This window comes from Muntiacus reevesi, chromosome 3 (assembly GCF_963930625.1).
Source record: "Muntiacus reevesi chromosome 3, mMunRee1.1, whole genome shotgun sequence".
Classification (NCBI taxonomy): domain Eukaryota; kingdom Metazoa; phylum Chordata; class Mammalia; order Artiodactyla; family Cervidae; genus Muntiacus; species Muntiacus reevesi.
The window spans coordinates 119,126,621-119,145,043 of record NC_089251.1 but is presented as its reverse complement, the minus strand read 5'-3'; the positions used below and the strand labels follow the sequence as shown (position 1 = coordinate 119,145,043).

At 42.1% G+C, this 18,423-nt stretch overlaps 1 protein-coding gene across 4 annotated transcripts; it reads left to right on the top strand.

Annotated features, from left to right (window-relative positions):
• The first annotated feature begins 993 nt into the window (after positions 1-993).
• On the top strand, positions 994-16,765 carry GPR148 (G protein-coupled receptor 148). 4 transcript variants are annotated; one of them, XM_065927615.1, is made up of 4 exons: positions 994-1,207; positions 4,687-4,838; positions 6,587-6,648; positions 13,429-16,765. In XM_065927615.1, exon 4 carries the CDS (start codon positions 13,451-13,453, stop codon positions 14,366-14,368), a length of 918 nt encoding a protein of 305 aa, XP_065783687.1. In that variant the 5' UTR covers positions 994-1,207; positions 4,687-4,838; positions 6,587-6,648; positions 13,429-13,450; the 3' UTR covers positions 14,369-16,765. The 4 variants fall into 4 exon arrangements, with proteins under 4 accessions (XP_065783687.1, XP_065783686.1, XP_065783688.1 ...); XM_065927614.1 differs by having other exon boundaries at positions 6,587-6,663; XM_065927616.1 differs by lacking the exon at positions 6,587-6,648.
• Positions 16,766-18,423: the final 1,658 nt, after the last annotated feature.

Below are 18,423 nucleotides of genomic sequence, written 5' to 3'. Positions count from 1 at the left end.
GGAGTGAGTGAGCGTCTCCCCTACCTCCACCCTGCCCTTTAGCGAGAGTCCTAGGCTTCCCTCTAATTGGATCATCTAGATCACGTGACTTTCCTTGTGGTCAGGGAAGAGCCTTATTGATGACTTAGGTCTGGGTTAGATGCTGGTCCTTAAAACACTGTGGCAAGAGCATGAGAAGATGGTAATTTCGTTTAGTCAAATCAGGATCTACATTGGGGCTGAGAGTGGGCAAATCCCAAGAAAACTGTGTGAATGTTCCACAATGGTGCGGCATGGAATGGGTGTTGAGAAGCTCACACCAAGATCCACCTAAACACAGAAAAATGTCTGGAAGGATATACACCAAAGTGCCAACGGAGGTTATCTTCAAGTGGCAGGAATATGGGGAATTAAAAATCTTGCTTTTTAGGTTTGTCTGCATTTTTCATTTTTGACAACAAGCATGCATGATTTGAATAAATTTTACAAATGAAAACTCTAAATATAAGGAAAAGTTGACACATAACACTTGTGATGCAATTAATTGCTTGAGAGATTAAAGCAGACGTGTTGGCAAACAGAAACTATGAGTTTTCACAGTGATACCAACTGTGCTTTGCAGAAGTTTATAACTGTCTTTCTCTTGCCTCTGTTATGAAATTGTGGTCATTTCTAAAGGCGTAATCTGAGATCTTTGAAGGTTAGTCTGGTTTGAAACCACCAGTTCCAGTGGTTAGAATTTTCCCCTAATGTTAGGGTGGGAAACATTTTAGCTTTCTCTAGAGACATTTTCACTTGTCACCTTTCAACACTATGAAGGGGGTCCCAATACCATATGGGGTACAGAGCACGTGTGTCTCTTTGCAGCGGAGCCTCTGTGGGCAGAAAGGGAGGAGCTGGCCCTGTTCCGCCACTTCCTTCTTGGACAGAGGGTGCTGAGTGTTCCTTCAGGAAGTGGCCACCCTAGAGAGTCCCCAGCATTCTCGGCACCCTGAATCACAGTGTGACACTGGCTGTAGGCACCACAGAAGGGACCCCAGGTCTGAAGACTCAGGGAGCAGGGAGAAATCAAAGTGGAGTACGTCCCTGGCTTCACTTCTGTTGGATGCTGGGTATCAGGAGTTCTTCCCACAATTCATGAAGAAACTCCTGCTGCTCTTCCACATACTTTATCCTAGAAAAGAGAACTTTTTCCACTGGCAGAAGAGACTTCCACTGGTGAAAGAAGGTAAGGAAATTTCATGGCAGCCTGGGTATCCCATGACTCACTTCTATTTCTGCTTGAAATTGATTCCCAGCTCTGCATTTTCAGAAACTTGATTTTATCTGATCCGGCACTTCTGAAAGTAGTCTCACTGAGATAGGAAGAAATGAACTGGCAATTCTGTGTCACAGTGAGAGCTGTACTTACCAAAAGGATCAAAATGCTCTCGTTTGAGAGGCCAAGGCACTCTGGTCTCATTCGGAAAATACATGTGGGAGAGGCAATGAGGCCAGAGGGTGGATATTGGGTGGTCTGAAGGGAACATTCTGTGTTTCTCGGTAATGTCATCCACTCCCTCCCACAGGAATGGATTAAATAAGTGCCACTCCGGGAGGAACCTTGTTTGTCTTGTTTAGTATCATACGCACAGCATCTAGAATGATCGGAAGTACTCAACACATCCATGATGAATAAATGGAAGGCCAGCTAGTTGAATAGATGAATCTTTATTAATTTCTAGGGGTGTTGCCTATGAGAATTTTCCCTGATGCTTCTGGGAAGATTAGACTCCCTCCTCTGGGTTTCCATGACACTTTGAATTCAAGCTCTTAACTCATAGTATTAAAACTATTTGCTTATGTATCTGTTTTTCTTAAAAGACTGTGAGCTCCACAAACATAGGGATTTTGTCTTATTTTTCTTTTTTTTAAAAATGGGATGTTTTCTTTTCTTTTTAAATTAATTTTACTTATTTATTTACTATTTTTAGTTGCAATGGGTCTTTATTGCTGCACACGGGCTTTCTCTAGTTGCACCGAGCGGGGCTACTTTTCCTTGTGCTACAGAGGCTTCTCATTGCGGTGGCTTCTTTTTTTGCAGAGCACGGGCTCTAGGCACATGGACTTCAGTAGTTGAGGCTCACAGGCCCTAGAGTACAGTCTCAGAAGTTGGGGCTCACAAGCTTAATTGCCCTGCAATTCTGTCCTATTTTTCCAGATAGCTAACTATGAACATTTTACATAGTACTCTGGCACGTGGTAGATACTGAATACAATGATAATACTGTGTCAGGCGAATGTGATAACCACTACACTACGGAAATATGACCACTACACTACCGAAACGATAATACTGTGGCAGCCTTGTGAATATCTCAGCTTGCGGGAGGTACGTTGAGTGGATCAGGATATTACATTAATCAAGGCCCCTTTGCTTCTTTGCTCTTGGCCTTTGCTTTTTTTTTGCTTCCCAGGGAACAAGTATCCTTCTTCTTCTTTTTCAAAAACATTTATTTTTATTCATTTGGTTGCTCCAGGTCTTAGTTGTGGCATGCAACTCTTAGTTGTGGTGTATGGGATCTAGTTCCTCAACCGGGCATCGAACCTGGTCACCCTGCATTGGGAGCACAGAGTCTTAGCTACTGGATCACCAGGGAAGCCCCAGGCATCCTTTTATTTTCAGCTGTTATTACAGTGTCCTCTCTGCTGAGGATACTGTAATACACTGAATGGTTTCCATGGTTTACGTTATCTATTTTCAGCTGTTATAACAATATCCTCTCTGCTGAACCCACAAATATGCTGACTGGTTTCCATGGTTTACGTTACCAGGATCAAATTAGTCATTTCCTGATGTTATACAAAGAGACACCTTAATCTTATCAGCAAGCCATCTCTGTGTCTTAGAATTTCCACAGTTTGTTGTGATCCACACAGTCAAAGGCTTTGGCAAAGTCAATAAAGCAGAAGTAGATGTTTTTCTAGAACTCTCTTGCTTTTTCGATGATCCAGTGGATGTTGGCAATTTGATCTCTGGTTCCTATGCCTTTTCTAAATCCAGCTTGAATATATGGAAGTTCACAGTTCACGTACTGTTGAAGCCTGACTTGGAGAATTTTGAGCATTACTTTGCTAGCATGTGAGATGAGTACAATTGTGTGGTAGTTTGAACATTCTTCGGCATTGCCTTTCTTTGGGATTGGAATGAAAACTGACCTTCTCCAGTCCTGTGGCCACTGCTGAGTTTTCCAAATTTGCTGGCATATTGAGTACAGCACTTTCACAGCATCATCTTTTAGGATTTGAAATAGCTCAACTGGAATTCCATCACCTCCACTAGCTTTGTTTGAAGTGATGCTTCCTAAGGTTCACTTGACTTAGCATTCCAGAATGTCTGGTTCTAGGTGAGTGATCACACCATCATTGTTATCTGGGTCATGAAGATCTTTTTTGTATAGTTCTTCTGTGTATTCTTGCCACCTCTTCTTAATATCTTCTGCTTCTGTTAGGTCCCTACCATTTCTGTCCTTTATTGAGCCCATCTTTGCATGAAATGTTCCCTTGGTATCTCTAATTTTCTTGAAGAGATCTCTAATCTTTCCCATTCTATTGGTTTCCTCTGTTTCTTTACAATGATTCCTGAGGAAGGCTTTCTTATCTCTCCTTGCTATTCTTTGGAACTCTGCATTCAAATGGCTATATCTTTGCTTTTCTCCTTTGCCCCTTTAGCTTCTCTTGTTTTCTCATCTATTTGTAAGTCATTTTGGTTCATCTCTATTATCACCTATGATCCTCTGATCTGGAGACTGCACTTCCTCCTGTAGGTACATTTGCCTTCTGACCAGGTCACATTTCCTTGGGGACCAGGTGGGGATTTACATAGCATCACTGGTAACTCTGAAAAAAGCAAGTGGTCACATGTGGGCATCAGTCCTGGATCATCCAGAAATAATATCCATTGTTCTGAGACTGGGAATCTAGAAAGTCAAGACCTAAATTAAGTGGCAGACACACATTTGTGCGCGGGGCAGGCTGACAGTCTGAAACAAGGTAAATACTCAAGTAGGGTAAAATTGGCAATAACCAGGAAATAGTGATGGAACCTGATGCTTTGGCAGAATTTGCTACAGCAGCACACATGCACGAGGACCCCATGGATAGGTTCCTGGAGCCCATGGATGTGGAAATCCTCCTAGTTGAGCCAAACTCTAAAACTGGCCAGTATCTAGATCTAGCTAACTTTACCCTTCATGTGTTTCCTAAACCAGATACTTTTCTGACTGATTCTTCCTCTGTATCATCTATAAGTTTGTCTTTATCAGGTTTGCCCTCACCTCCTGTCCACAGTGCCAGCCTGTTTTTGTTTGTTTATTTGTTTTTTTTTTTTTAGCAGTTGTAGTTTTCTAGAGGCCTTCTTTGGGCTTCCCAGGTGGCACTAGTGATAAAGACCCACCTGCCAATGCAGGAGATGCAGGAATCATGGGTTTGATCCCTGGGTTGGGAAGATCCCCTGAAGGAGGGCATGGCATGGCAACCCACCCCCGTATCCTTGCCTGGAGAATTCCATGGACAGAGGAGACTGGCGGGCTACGGTCCATAGCGTTGCAAAGAGTTGGACATGACTGAAGTGACTTAACATGCACACACACATCGAAGGATTCTTTACAGCTTTCTGTTTTTCTCAAACAGGCTTATTAAAGGTTTTGATGCCCTTACTTTTTCTAGGAGGTTTTCCCTGCTAGCCCCATGTCTGTATTGCCGGGGATTCATCGCAACATCTCCCACCCTGACTTTTCATGCAAGAGAAGAAAGAATACCTCCTCTAGAACCTCCTTTTGGGAAAAGGAGAAGGGAACTCACCTGTCTTTATTTTAAAGGTTTGTGGTTTCATATATATTCTTCAACGTAAAATATTTGAAACGTCCATGTTTTTGCCATCTTTCTCATAAATGATACCAAGTTCTCAGAACAGGGAAACAATTAAGACATTCCATGAATTTTCACTTTCAATTTTTAGATTTGTTTAAAATCTTATAGTTAATACAGTTTTCAGGTCTAGAGAGTTGATTTTGAGTGACATGTATAATATGAATTGTGCAAAGATATCTGATAAAGGTAAGAATACTGGGACTTCCCTGCTGATCCAGTAATTAAGGCTCCAAGCTTCCACTGCAGGGGGCACAGGTTCAGTCCCTGATCAGGGAAGTAAGATCTCACATGCCTTAAATATTTTTTTTTTTAAAGAATAAAAACTACCTTAACCCAGTAATGTTTATTATATGTAGATTTCAAAACCTAAGGAGTTCTTTTTCCATAAAACCAATCACACCATACAAAAAAAGCTTAGTAAGACTAGTTAAAATTCAATTGTACTTTAATTTGGAGTAGTGAAATCCAGTCTGACAGAAAGTTTATGATCATCCCCAAGGCCGAATCAGAGAGAGAAAACCAAAGCATTTCATGAAAGCTGCTGATTGCAGCTTTGCCAAGATTGTACTGATAAAACATCTAGTTCACTGCTAAAGCCAGGTGTGGTTGTCTGAGACAGAAAGAGTGTATTTATTGCTTAGGATGGGGCAATTATCATTAACTGTGCAAAGAAAGGAAACCATAGACTATGGAGTGGAGGGCTGCCTGCTAGCAAACCCAAAATTCACCATTGTGGCTGTTATATGTTATTTTATAAGCTTTAATAATGCTGAAGTCATATACAGGTACGTTAACTTGCATCTAGCTTAATAATTGTAACAATGTAACAATAAAATCACCACAATATTGTAAAGTAATTAGCCTCCAATTAAAATAAATAAATCAGTTTAAAAAAATTAAAAAGAAAGCTTTAGCATATTTCAAAAGTGAATGCCACAAGGTGAACTCGTGTTATTAATAGAAACTGATAGACCAAGGACAAAGATCCTTTCAGATTCTGAGAAGTACTATTGAGAATCATTTTCTCAGCATTATTTAGATTGCTGCTTGCTTTTTGTGGTTTATAGACATTGTGTTGACCTTTGGCATCCAGAGAAACAGGCAGGAAAGGAGAAAGGCCAATTATTTACTACCTGCCAGAAGATTCAGGATTGTGTAAATGCCCTAATCCCAGAGCCTTGACCTGTGTTAGTTTCTGAATATCTGCAGCTCTTGATCTATGCACATAGGCAATTGGAATTCACTAACCTATTGAGTAACTGTTCATCTCTACCAGTTTTGTTCCTTGGCTAGTCCCATGTCAATGCAGAGAGCTCCATCCAAGTAGAATTGAATGCCTGTTTTATTTTAACCAGTGTATTTTAATTTCATATACATTCATTACTTAAATTTCTATGATTTATGAAAATGCTATTTTCATATGATACCATTATAGTTAGCATTGCATAATCTTTTTCTGAAATTCTGGAATGACCCCCATGCTTTATTTCTGTTTTCATAGTACATAGATGTACATAGTACAGTGAGATCTGTCATTAATTTGTGTCCTCTTTGTTCATACAGATATCACCATTTCTGTAATAAGTTGGATCACACACATCTATCAATATCTAAGTTGTAAAATGAAAGAGCTTCATGAGCATTTTTATGAGCAACCTTCTTTCCAATACTTCTTGAGTATTTGTTTATATTCCAGGTCTGGAGATTTGTTTCAACCTGCCCTTGTGAATGGGCTGCCTGGTGTTTCAAAATCTCAAGGTATTCCATAAAGATGTGAGCGCAAAATTTTTTTTATTATTATTAAAGTAGAGTAGATTTACAATGTTCTGTTAGTTCCAGGTGACCAGAAGAGTGATTCAATTATACATGTATATGTGTCTGTGTTTGTGTGTGTGTATACCTTTTCAAATTTTTTTCCATTATAGTCTATTATAAGATATTGAATACAGTTCCCTGTGCTATACACTAGGTGTTTGTGCCTTACCTATTTTACATAGAGCAGTGTGTATCTGTCAATCCCAAGCTCCTGATTCATTCCCTTCCTTTGCTCTCCCCTTGGGTAACCACAAGCTTGTCTCCTATGTCTATGAATCTGTTTATGTTTTATAAGTAAGTTTGTTTGTATCATTTCTTTTTAGATTCTGCTTAGAAGGAATACCGTATGATATTTGTTTTTCTCTTCACTTAATATGATAATCTCTAGGTCCACCCATGTTGCCACAAATGGCAGGATTTCATTATTTCTTATGGATGAGTAATATACCCTTGTAGATATATACCACATCTTCTTTATCCATCCAACTGTTACTGGACATTAGGTTGCACCCATGTCTAGGCTATTGTAAATAGTGCTTCAGTGAACATTAGATACATGGATTAGTATTATTTTGAATTATAGTAAGCATTTTCCAGATATATGCTCAGGAGGGGGATTGCTGGATCATATGACAACTCTAGATTTTTAAGGAACCTCCATAGTGTTGTCCCTGGAGAAGGAAATGGCAACCCACTCCAGTGTCCTTGCCTGGAGAATCCCAGGGAGAGGACCCTGATGGGCTGTGTCTATGGGGTTGCACAGAGTCGGACACGACTGAAGCGACTTAGGAGCAGCAGCAGCATAGTGTTCTCCAGGCTTCCCTCATAGCTCAGTTGGTAAAGAATCCACCTGCAATGCAGGAGGCCCAGGTTTGATTCCTGGGTCAGTTAGAGCCCCTGGAAAAGGAAATGGCAACCCACTCCAGTATTCTTGCCTGGAGAATCCCATGGACGGAGGAGCCTGGTGGGCTAGAGTCCATGGGATTGCAAGAGTCAGTCATGACTTAGTGACTGAACCAGCAGCATACTGTTCTCCATAGTGCCTGCACCAGTTTGCAGTCCTTCTCTTCACATCCTTTCCAGAATTTGTTATGTGTAGATTTTTTGATGATGGCTGTTCTGACCCGTGTGAGGCAAATCATTGTGGTTTTGATTTGCATTTCTTTCATAATTAGTGATGCTGAGCATCTTTTCATGTACCTGTTGACCATCTGTGTGTCTTTAAAAAAAATGTCTGTTTAGTTCTTCTGCTCATTTTTGATTGGCTTGTTTGTTTTATACTGAGCTGTATGGTGTTTGTATATTTTGGAAATTAAGCCCTTATTTGTCACATGGTTTGCAAATACTTTCTCCCAGTTCATAGATTGTCTTTTTGTTTTATTTATGGTTTTCTCTGCTGGCAAAAGCATGTAAGTTTGATTGTGTCATTATTTTATTATTTTTTAAAAAATTTGGAGGGGAGGCTGTGCAGTGCAGTTTGTAGGATCTTAGTTCCCTTACCAGGGATCATCTCATGCCCTCTGCTGTGGAAGTTTGGAGTCCTAAGCATTGGACCCCCATGAAATTCCTCATTTGTTTATTTTTGCTTTTATTTCTTTTGCTTTGGGAGAGCAGCCTAAGAAAGTATTGCTATGACTCTTCTAGAGGTTTTATGGTGTTGTTACTTATATTTAAGTCTGCAAGCTACCTTGTGTATGGTGTGAAGGAATTTTCTACTTTCATTGATTTACATGCAGCTGTTCAGTGTTCCCAAAGTCACTTGCCCAAGAAACTGTCTTTTCTCTTGCCTCCTTTGTCAAAGATTAATTGATAGTAGGTGTGTGGTGCATGTCATTTTTTAAGAAGTGTTTTTGAGCATTAAGGAAAGGTCATGTTTCCATTAAAGCAAGGTCTCTGGATTAAGGAATCTTAGCAGTGCTTAGAAGAATGTCTGTAGATCAAAGTTTTAATCAGAAAAAAATTGGGGAAGGAAGCTGGAGGATTTCCTTTTTTATTAAAAAAAAAGTTTGGGGGGGGGGTGCAGGTTAACAAAAGTTAACTGTGTGGGAAAGCACTCACTAGAAAAATATGTGATTCTCCTGTCTTTAGAAGTCACAAGATATACCTTCATGGCTTTGTGATTTCACGCAGTTCCCCATGGCACCTCTGGGAGCCATTACCAGATGGTGAATGCTCACAGCTAATACTAAGTGCTTACTCTTGATATCAAGTGCCCGGTGTTCAGTAAATACGGGCTCCCTCCCTTCCTTCCTGCCCGCTTAGAGAAGAAAAACAGAGGCGATCACAGAAGCTTCACAGACGGAAGTGATTTTTAAAGTACCAAAGAAGTAAGGCTGCAGTTAGAGCAAAGGGGAAGACATGTTTAAAGAGAAGGTTGCGGGTTTATTGTGGGAAAGGAGGTCTCATTTGGGAAGGTTTTGGGGGCCATTCTGGAAGCATCCACTTTTTCTTATTGGCCTTCTGTCAGCAGCCATTCGCTGCTGAGATCATTTCTGAAGTTTGTTTTCAGCTCATGCAGCCTTCTCCTTGGCAATAAGTCTGACACTGGCCCTAGTCTTGGCAGACGCTGCCTGACTGACAGTGGGCACCCAGGAAGGAAATGCTGTCTCCGCCTCAGAGAGCGGAGACTTTTCCTCCTTTAGAAATTCCCGGATGCAGGTTCTGGGTTGGGCGGGGAGAGGAGTCTAGCTGGACCCAAGAGAAGTTGTCCTCAGCTTCCTGAAAGTAAGTAAGTTCCGGCTTCTCGATGCCACCGTTGCCCGCGTTTTGGCGGAGAACCACAGACAGGCAGAGGAGTGGGAGAGCTCTCTGATGGGAACAAGGGAGGGTTTCAGTACCCTGAGTGGGGGACTGTGGGCCTAGGGAAGCGGGAGGTGGCCAACGGGAAGTGGGGCATCCTATGTGATCGGTTGTTATTGTTGTCATTTATAGTCACGCAGTCACGTCCGACTCTTTGTGACCCCATGGACTGTAGCCCACCAGGCTCCTCTGTCCTTGAGATTTCTCAGGCAAGGATACTGGAGTGGGTTGCCATTTCCTAGTCCAGGGGATCTTCCTAACCCGGGATTGAACCCACTTCTCCTGCATTGGCAGGCAGATTCTTTACTGCTGAGCTACCAGGGAAGCCCCATGTGATCAGTTAGGGGTGCATATTTGGCTTCTACTTGGTCCTAAGTTGGAAGCAGGGACAAAAATTAGAGAAGTTGGCAGCTGTTAACCAAGGCTGGCTGTTTGGATTTCATAGAAGTTGCTGGTTGGCTTCCTGTATTGTCAGAGAAAACCATCCAACTTTCCCCAAGTCTGACGTGTCACAGGCAGGCTGCCTTCCATGGCCAGTTACCATAGATAAGGGCTTGGTTTGGGGGCAGGGTGCTGCAGGTGGTAGGTGAGAGCTGTGTTTTTATATATGGTCTGGCTACATCTGTTTGTGGATTCAGTCTCTTGCTGAGGGCAGCATGTTGCTCTCAGGGGTTGGTCCTGAGCAGGGCTTTTAGGACGAGACCCAGGTGCTTTGCTGGTCCTGTATGGACCCACTCCAGCCCTTGCACACATCTGCTTCCTACAGGATTTGGGTAGGGAGGGGTGATGGCTGATTCTGATTTTTTTTTTCAGGACAGTTGTGGACATAACGTAATTCTTTGCTGAAGTCTCTTAGCTTCAGTGTCTTATTTCAAAACTGAAGCCAAAGTAGCATTTTGGGCTAGAAAGAAACAGTTATTCCCCATTTTAGAACTCCAGAAGGAAAGGACTTTAAGAACTGTCATTAAGTGGAGGTTGTATGTAAAGATGAGGGCTGATTATATGGGTTTGGTAGCTGTGGGTTCTTGATATGCAAATATACCTCCGAGAAGGAAATATGAATCTGGAGACTGGGAGATTCTTTCTGGCTGCATGATCCTGAATATATTGCTGATCTTCTTGAAATCTCATAAATAAATTAAAGCCAATATTGTTGCCCTTGCTGACTTTGCAGAGTTGCAGCCCTCCTGGAGATTTCATGTGTTTAAAAGAGTATTCGAAGCCCTTTGGTATGGTTGTACTGCCTTCATTGAGCACATTTCTGCCTTGCAAGTTGCCTGCTCTGCAGAGTGAGTGAGCGTTAGTGAGTGTTAGCCACTCAGTCATGTCCAGCTCTTTGCAACTCCATGGACTGTAGACTGCCAAGTTCATGGGAATTCTCCAGGCAGGAATACTGGAGTGGGTTGCTATTTCCTTCTCCAAGGGATCTTCCCAATCCAGGGATCGAGCCCAGGTCTCATTCATTGCAGACAGATTCTTTACTGTCTGAACCACCAGGGAAGCCCCCTGCTCAGCAGTTCAGTTCAGTCGCTCAGTTGTGTCCAACTCTTTGCGACCCCATGAACCGCAGCGCGCCAGGCCTCCCTGTCCATCACCAGCTCCCAGAGTTTTCTCAAACTCATGTCCATTGAGTCAATGATGCCATCCAACCATCTCATCCTCTGTCATCCCCTTCTTCTCCTGCCCTCAATCTTTCCCAGCATCAGGGTCTTTTCCAATGAGTCAACTCTTCGCATCAGGTGGCCAAAGTATTGGAGTTTCAGCTTCAACATCAGTCCCTCCAATGAACCCCCAGGACTGATTTCCTTTAGGATAGACTGATTGGATCTCCTTGCAGTCCAAGGGACTCTCAAGGGTCTTCTCCAATACCACAGTTCAAAAGCATCAATTCTTCTGTGCTCAGCTTTCTTTATAGTCCAACTCTCACATCTATACCTGACCACTGGAAAAACCATAGCCTTGACTAGATGGACCTTTGCTGGCAAAGTAATGCCTCTGCTTTTTAATATGCTGTCTAGTTTGGTCATAACTTTCCTTCCAAGGAGTAAGCGTCTCTTAATTTCATGGCTGCAATCACCATCTGCAGTGATTTTTGAGCCCCCCAAAATAAAGTCAGTTATTGTTTCCACTTTTTCCCCATCTCTTTGCCATGAAGTGATGGGACCAGATGCCATGATCGTAGTTTTCTGAATGCTGAGCTTTAAGCCAACTTTTTCACTCTCCTCTTTCACTTTCATCAAGAGGCTCTTTAGAGTTCCTATCAAATACTGCTCTGTAAGCAGAAGTGGGCATATCTTATTGGCTTCCAACTTGGGGCAAGTGCTGCTCTTAATTTTAATCATGCAAGCCTCCTTATTGCCTACAAAATGAATCTGAACTCTTAGAATGGTATTAAGGCCCTTCAAATCTAGTCCAGGCTTTAGTCTGTCCGTAGTCCTCTCAGCAGGACTTTACTCCCTCAAAGGGATCAGAGGTTGGGTCTCAGGTCTTGGGAGGGGGCCTGGCAAGGCAAGGCAGGCCTGTCCTAGAGAGCCAAGGTTTCTATTCAAGTTAGTGAGATGGGGAGTAAGAGGAGGATGTTCTAGGGGTAGAGGTGGGGCAGTCTTGTTCTCAAGAGTAAGGTATAAGCCCAGATACTCCAGTGCCCTTGAGGATGTGTGTGAGGTTGACTCTGTGACTGTAGAGAAAGGATGCGGAGCTTGGTGATGCTGCCTGGCTGTGATTTAAGGAACCCAGGACCAGAGAAGTAAAGTGAGTTCACCATCCAAAGTCATATTCCGCACTGGCAGCAAATCTAGGCTTAGAGCTCAGTTCATGTGATTCCCCCAGGCTAGGGGTGGAGTGGGCCCTCTGCGGGGTCTTCACACAGTTGCTCTGGGGGCTCTCTGTTTCTCTGGTGGTGCTCTGTGTGTTCTGGGAGCGAGGGATTTAGAAGGAGGCATTTAATACAGGCAGGTGTGCATTTTCCAGTTTGTTATTGACAGGTTCTAGGGTAAAATTTTGATGGAAAAATCTGCAGCTAAAAGAAAGCCTGACAATGACCATTACAATTTCTAGTCCTCTCTGAAGAGCTGGAGAATCCAGAGAATAAAAGCCTAGAGTTCAACAGCGTGACAATGGCACAGAAATCCATCAGAACAGGGCAAATTCTCCACAAACAAAGACAACACAGTATGTACGAAGAAACTTATGCCTTCAGCAAGGGATTTCGTGAGGAGCTTCTGCATTGGCAATTCTCAGGAAGTCGTCTAGCTGTGACTTGCCATTATCTCCATTGTGACTTGCCCTTTAGGAAACTACTGGCATTTACTGTGCCTCTTCAGGGTCCATTTTATGTATTTTGCTCTCTAGGAGCCAGAATGAAGGAATAGAAACCTATTTAAGCTAACTCAAATAATCCAGGGGTGTGTGATATTTTTAGAACCGAAGGCAGAAAATGCAAGGCATCTTAGTGGAATCAGAAACCCAGGTTGCCCTCTGTCTTGCAAGAGTTTTTGTGGTTCCACTTTGCTCCTCTCCAACCTCTCTCTGTCTCTCTCTTCCTCTTGTCTACACTCCAACATGAGTGACAGGTCAATTGCATGACATCACACTTGGACTACATTCTCTGAGAATCCTTGGGTTGGATTTTTAAGAGACAGACTCTGACGGATTCAGCACGGTCTACAGAACAACTTTCCCTGAGACAGATACTCCATCACTCCCAGTCCAATCACCTTTGATGGAGGAGAGGGAGGTCTGGAGGAAGTGAGACAGTAGATGACTTCTTTCTTTGGTCCGAAGCGATGCTCTTGAAAGTTGTCATCGCCTATAGCGAAAAATGGGCAGCCTGTTCCTTGGAACTGTACGCAAGGTCAGAGAGTCAGAAAACCACGCAAGAAACTTGAACACAGATTCATTCTTTCTTATTCTTTTCTTCTGCAGGAGCCAGGTTGCCCCAAAGACCATGAACTTGTCTTCTGAGCACTGCAACATGTCAGATTGGCTGAGGCTGGAAGCAACCGTGAAGGCCTCCGTGTATGTGGTGACTTTCTCCTTCGCCACGTTCATCACGGCCATCATTATCGCCATCGTATCACAGAATTCAAAACTGAGGAAAGAGGCTCGATACATCCTTCTCTGTCACCACCTGCTGTGCATCTCCTCCTACTGTGGCCTGGGGGTGGTTTTCCAAGGGATGCGAGCCTTCCTGGCCAACAGCCCTGTCCTGGTATGTTGGATGGTGTTCGGGGCACAGCTGAGTGTTGGAGAAGGGATCCTCTTCACGCTGGCCTTGATGGCGGCCCACACGTACCTGGTGATCTGCTGGCCCTTGACATCTGTGTCCTTTGTAGATTCCGTTAAGTATAAGATTCTGTCTGGGACTTGGCTCATCATTATACTGAAGAATGCTTGCCTCTTCCTCATAGAGGGCACTGGCCCTACGCAGATTGCTCTTTTAAAATCTGAGCCCCTTTGCCCAGTGGTCTTGAATGGGATTCCTGCTAGAGCCATTGGCATGGTTTTCCTTTTCCTTCTTCTGTCTATCATTCTTATAAGTTACTCCCTGATATACAAAGAAGGGAAACGGGCTGGCCACTTTAATAGGTCAAATATCAAAGCAAGGAAAACCGTCCTTATTCATTTAGTGCAATTGGGCCTGCACGTAATACCAACTCTGTTATTCATTGGTTTGGGAAAGATGTGTGGAGTGTTTTTCTTCACTTTAAATCTGGTGCTTTATGGAGTCTTTGCCTTTGCCCAGTGTTTTAACCCTCTGATCTATGGGCTCTGGAACAGAGAGCTGCAAAGCAGATTATACTACTTGATGTGCTGTCAACTGTGGTGTGGTCAGCGTGGTGTGACTAGCAGAGTGTCAGTTTAAATAAAAATTCAGCCATTTTGAATCAATAACGCTAGTCCTAATGGACCACCAGTTAGGGTTGAGCATTTGCTGTTCTCTCAACCTAAAATTGATGCCTTGATTTGATTTTGAGAGTAATATGAGTAAATCAAATTTATCCATCTGACTTACAAACTTTGACTACTGTGTCCACTGAATTGGACTCAGAGAAATCATTTTAAGTCTTTAATTTTATACCCAGATTAGCGTTTTGGGTAGCATGCCTTGGTGTGTATCAGGAGTTGAGCAGTTTTTTTGTGAACGCACTTGTTTTTAGAAACTAAGAAACAGACCATGGTTGAGAGGAAGAGAAGTTTGGCTGTTTCACTTATATTAAGTAGGGGTATGTTTGGCTACATGTCAGCAACAAAATGAAAGTGACTTTAAAAAGTTAGAGGTTGATTTTTTTTTCTTATGTAAAAGAAATCTGGAGCTGCACAATCCAGGCCTATGTGGTAACTCTGTAGGTCACAGAGATGATTCCCTTCTACTCTGCCATGATTAGTGTACTACCTCATGACCCAGGATGGCTGTCAGTGCTCCTGTCATCACATTCACACTCCAGCCAACAGGAAGGAGGAAGGGACAAAGAAGTCTCTGTACCTTCCTTCTAAAGACACTTTTCAGAAGTTACCAAACATTTTTTTTACATCTAACTGGCTAAATTTTAGTCATTTGGCTACGACCTAGCTTTAAGGGAGAGTAGTGGTGTAGCAGTGTTTTGTTAAAGTTAGGTTTCTTAATACTAAGAAAATAAATAGGAGGAAATATTGGATAAAAAAATTATTTCAGGGACCATTTTTCTCTTGACCACATACAATACAAAGAAAGACAATGGATAGATTATGATCATCACAAAAATATACTCTACCTTTTAAAATGATATATAGATACAAAGTTATCTGTTCTGGATCCCAGAAAACTTTAACTGTATTATGTCAAAGAGAATGGCATCAATAAAGAGATCACTGAACTGGTTTAAACATGGGAACTCATAATTTAAGTCTAAGTAAGTTTGGAACCATAGTATGAAATAACTTCTTTCACAGAAGTCTCCATATGATATTTCTTTAGATAAAACACCCATTTCTGAATCAGTCAGGAGTCAGTCCTAGAAATAGGAATCGTTACCATAAGTATATTGCCCCATAAAGCTTTAATACAGGAATTGGATGCATACAAATCACTGAAAAGGGCTAGGGAGTGGAAATCAGGGGACAGCATTTGTGCATGTCAGGAGCAAGCCAATGCAGCTGTAACCTGGAGGTCAGGCAGGTGCTTCTACCACTGCCTGCCCCTCTTCACCCTGTCTCCTCATGTTACTCACGACTGTGTGACTTTGTCTGGGGGAGAAACAGCAACAGGAAGATGGCCTCCACCTCCTCCATCTTCCAAATCTCATGTGATTGGCTCTAACTGGTAGAATTTAACTGGCACCCAGACTCTAAGAACAAAGGAGTCTGGGAAATGTAGTTCTTAGTTTCACAGAATTGGTAGTACAGAAAGGCAACCTGAAAGGTGTATAAATGAGGATTGAATGATCCAAATCATGGGATCCACCATTATGATATTTATATTTTCAGGTAACAAAACAACAACAAGGACAACAGATGCCATGTATTGAGCAATTCATATGCCCCTGATATTATTATGTAAGTTCTTTTATATACACTAGGTCAAGTCCTCCCAACAATTTTATAATGTAGAGATTATTATTCCTGATTTGCAAACGAGAAAAACTGAGGCTTATAAAGGTCTTATAGGAGCTTAGGAGCTCAGGACCACCCCTTTAAATTTCCATACACATGACTTGGCTCAGGGTGATCATTTCATCACTGTTGAGAGCTGGACCTGTTGCTTGGGAAATTGGGGCCTTGGTTCTCCACTTTGCTTTGGGTGTGGACAGCTGGCTTGTAGAAAAGAGCTCCATTTTACTGATTGTTTTGACTACACTCTACATCCTTAGGCCGCCCTTGGTTTCAGATCGTAGTGGTTTCTGAATCATGTCTGGACTCCATTTTGGCTTCCAGTTCTCCTTTCGTCCTCTGGGTGTTCATTCTAAGTTTTCCTTCTTCCTCTAAGAATAGCTCTGAGACTTCAAAGCGCCACCTTCTCTTTTGCTTGTGCAGTTCTCCTCCAGGGCAGGCGCAAGTCTCTTGCCTTTGTCTCCCAGCACCCAGTGTAGAGCCTGAGAGATGGCAGATCTCAACAAATGATAAACTAGACTCATCCGTCAGTAAGACATGCCTTTGTACAAACCCTCCCCACAAAACCACAAAAACCAAGTTGCTTCTTTGTTTTTGTTGAAATATTAAGCAATCTGAGAGCAGAAAGAGGAAGAAAAACTAAAAACTTGTCCAGGCTTAACTTAATTGTGAGGCCTAAATCTAATACTCACAATTCAATTTATCCTCAGAACTTTTAAAACTCTGTTTTCTAATATCGAAAGGTAACTTCTACTTGTACCACTGATCATGAGAATGGTTGTTTTATACTTTTAAATGTAAATCATTTAAATTTTAAATCATTGCTTTTTAAAATTAAATATTTTGAATTGGGAAAGTATAGTATAAAATTCAAAAGGCTCAAAATGGTATTTAGTGAAAATTAAGTCTTCTTTGGGCTTCCCAGGTGGTGATAGTGGTTAAGAACCCACCTGCAAATGCAGGAGATGGACCCTGGAGGAGGGCACAGAAACCCACTCCAGTATTCTTGCCTGGAGAATCCAATGGACAGAGGAGCCTGGAAGGCTACAGTCCATAGGATCACACAGAGTCAGACACAACTAATGCAACTTAGCACACAAGCATACGTCTTCCTCCTCCCCATTTTTTGATATCTTCCTTCTCTTCCAAGAGTCAACAGCTGATCAGTTTCTGAGCTTTCCTCCAAAGATGACCAATGAAGGGGAAATTATTGAGAATTTCTCATTTGTAAGATAATTTTGGTTTTCACTTCCTGGACTTGCATTTGAAAGTTGTTTAAACTGATATTAAGGATGATAGTTTATGTCATGAATGACATCAGCAATTATGCTTCCCATAATGTGAAAATTCTTTGAGAAACTTAAGCTTGGGCAAGATACAGAGGAAAGGGGAGAGGCTGACATTATTTGCATTATTTGAGAGTACCTGCAAGCTGTTCCTTTCCCCTATAGACGTGGTGCCATTATATTGAGTTTAAAGTCAGGAAGGATAGGAGTTTAGGGGAAATGTTCAAATAGCTCTAAAAAGCAAATTACTGAAACAAAAATGTGAATTTATCAAAATTCCCAAGTTCTTGGAAACATTTCATTTATTGCAACTGTTACCGTATTATCACGGCATGAAACCATTTCTGGCTTAACTATAGATATGCTGTATAAACACACTGTCTTATATGTAGATATGCTCTATAAACACTTATTCTAAAAATGAACTTGGGAGACATTTTAAAAAGTAAGAACAGAAAAGTAGTTTGTAACAGCCATCATAAGAAAATGTAGAATGAATCCAGTCTGTTGTTCAGAAGAAGTTCAAGAAGGTAAGATCATCCATATTAATGTATTTTAAGCATTTTTTGTTTTTGGAAAGGTCAAAGACTATGGCTAGAATTGCCTTCCTGGTGGCCAAGTGAAGACATTATCTCTGTAGTGGAGAGAAAATGTCACATCTGTCCCTAGGGGGAGTGGGGAAAGCATGCCAGAACATTCCAGTGAACCAAGAGGACTGTGGGAAGCATCTGGCCCTGGAACTGTTGGAAAGTCTTGTTCTAAAACGCTTCATGCCTAAGGGGAGGGGCTTTCATCAGTAAGAGAATGGTGGTTACCACTAGCTGCAGAAGATGAAAATGGGGTGAGAGGCAGTCAGCCAGAGATAAGGATTGCCCTAGGGCTCAAGGGGATAACTTTGGGGACCCCACATATTGCTACAGAAGAGAAAGAATTGTCGCTGGAAATCTATCCCACCCAGAAGATGCAAAGGTCATACTATATCTGCCTTAGACAAGGATAATCTTTGCTGCCTCATACATTTCCTCCCAGCTTCCATCTCTTCTAG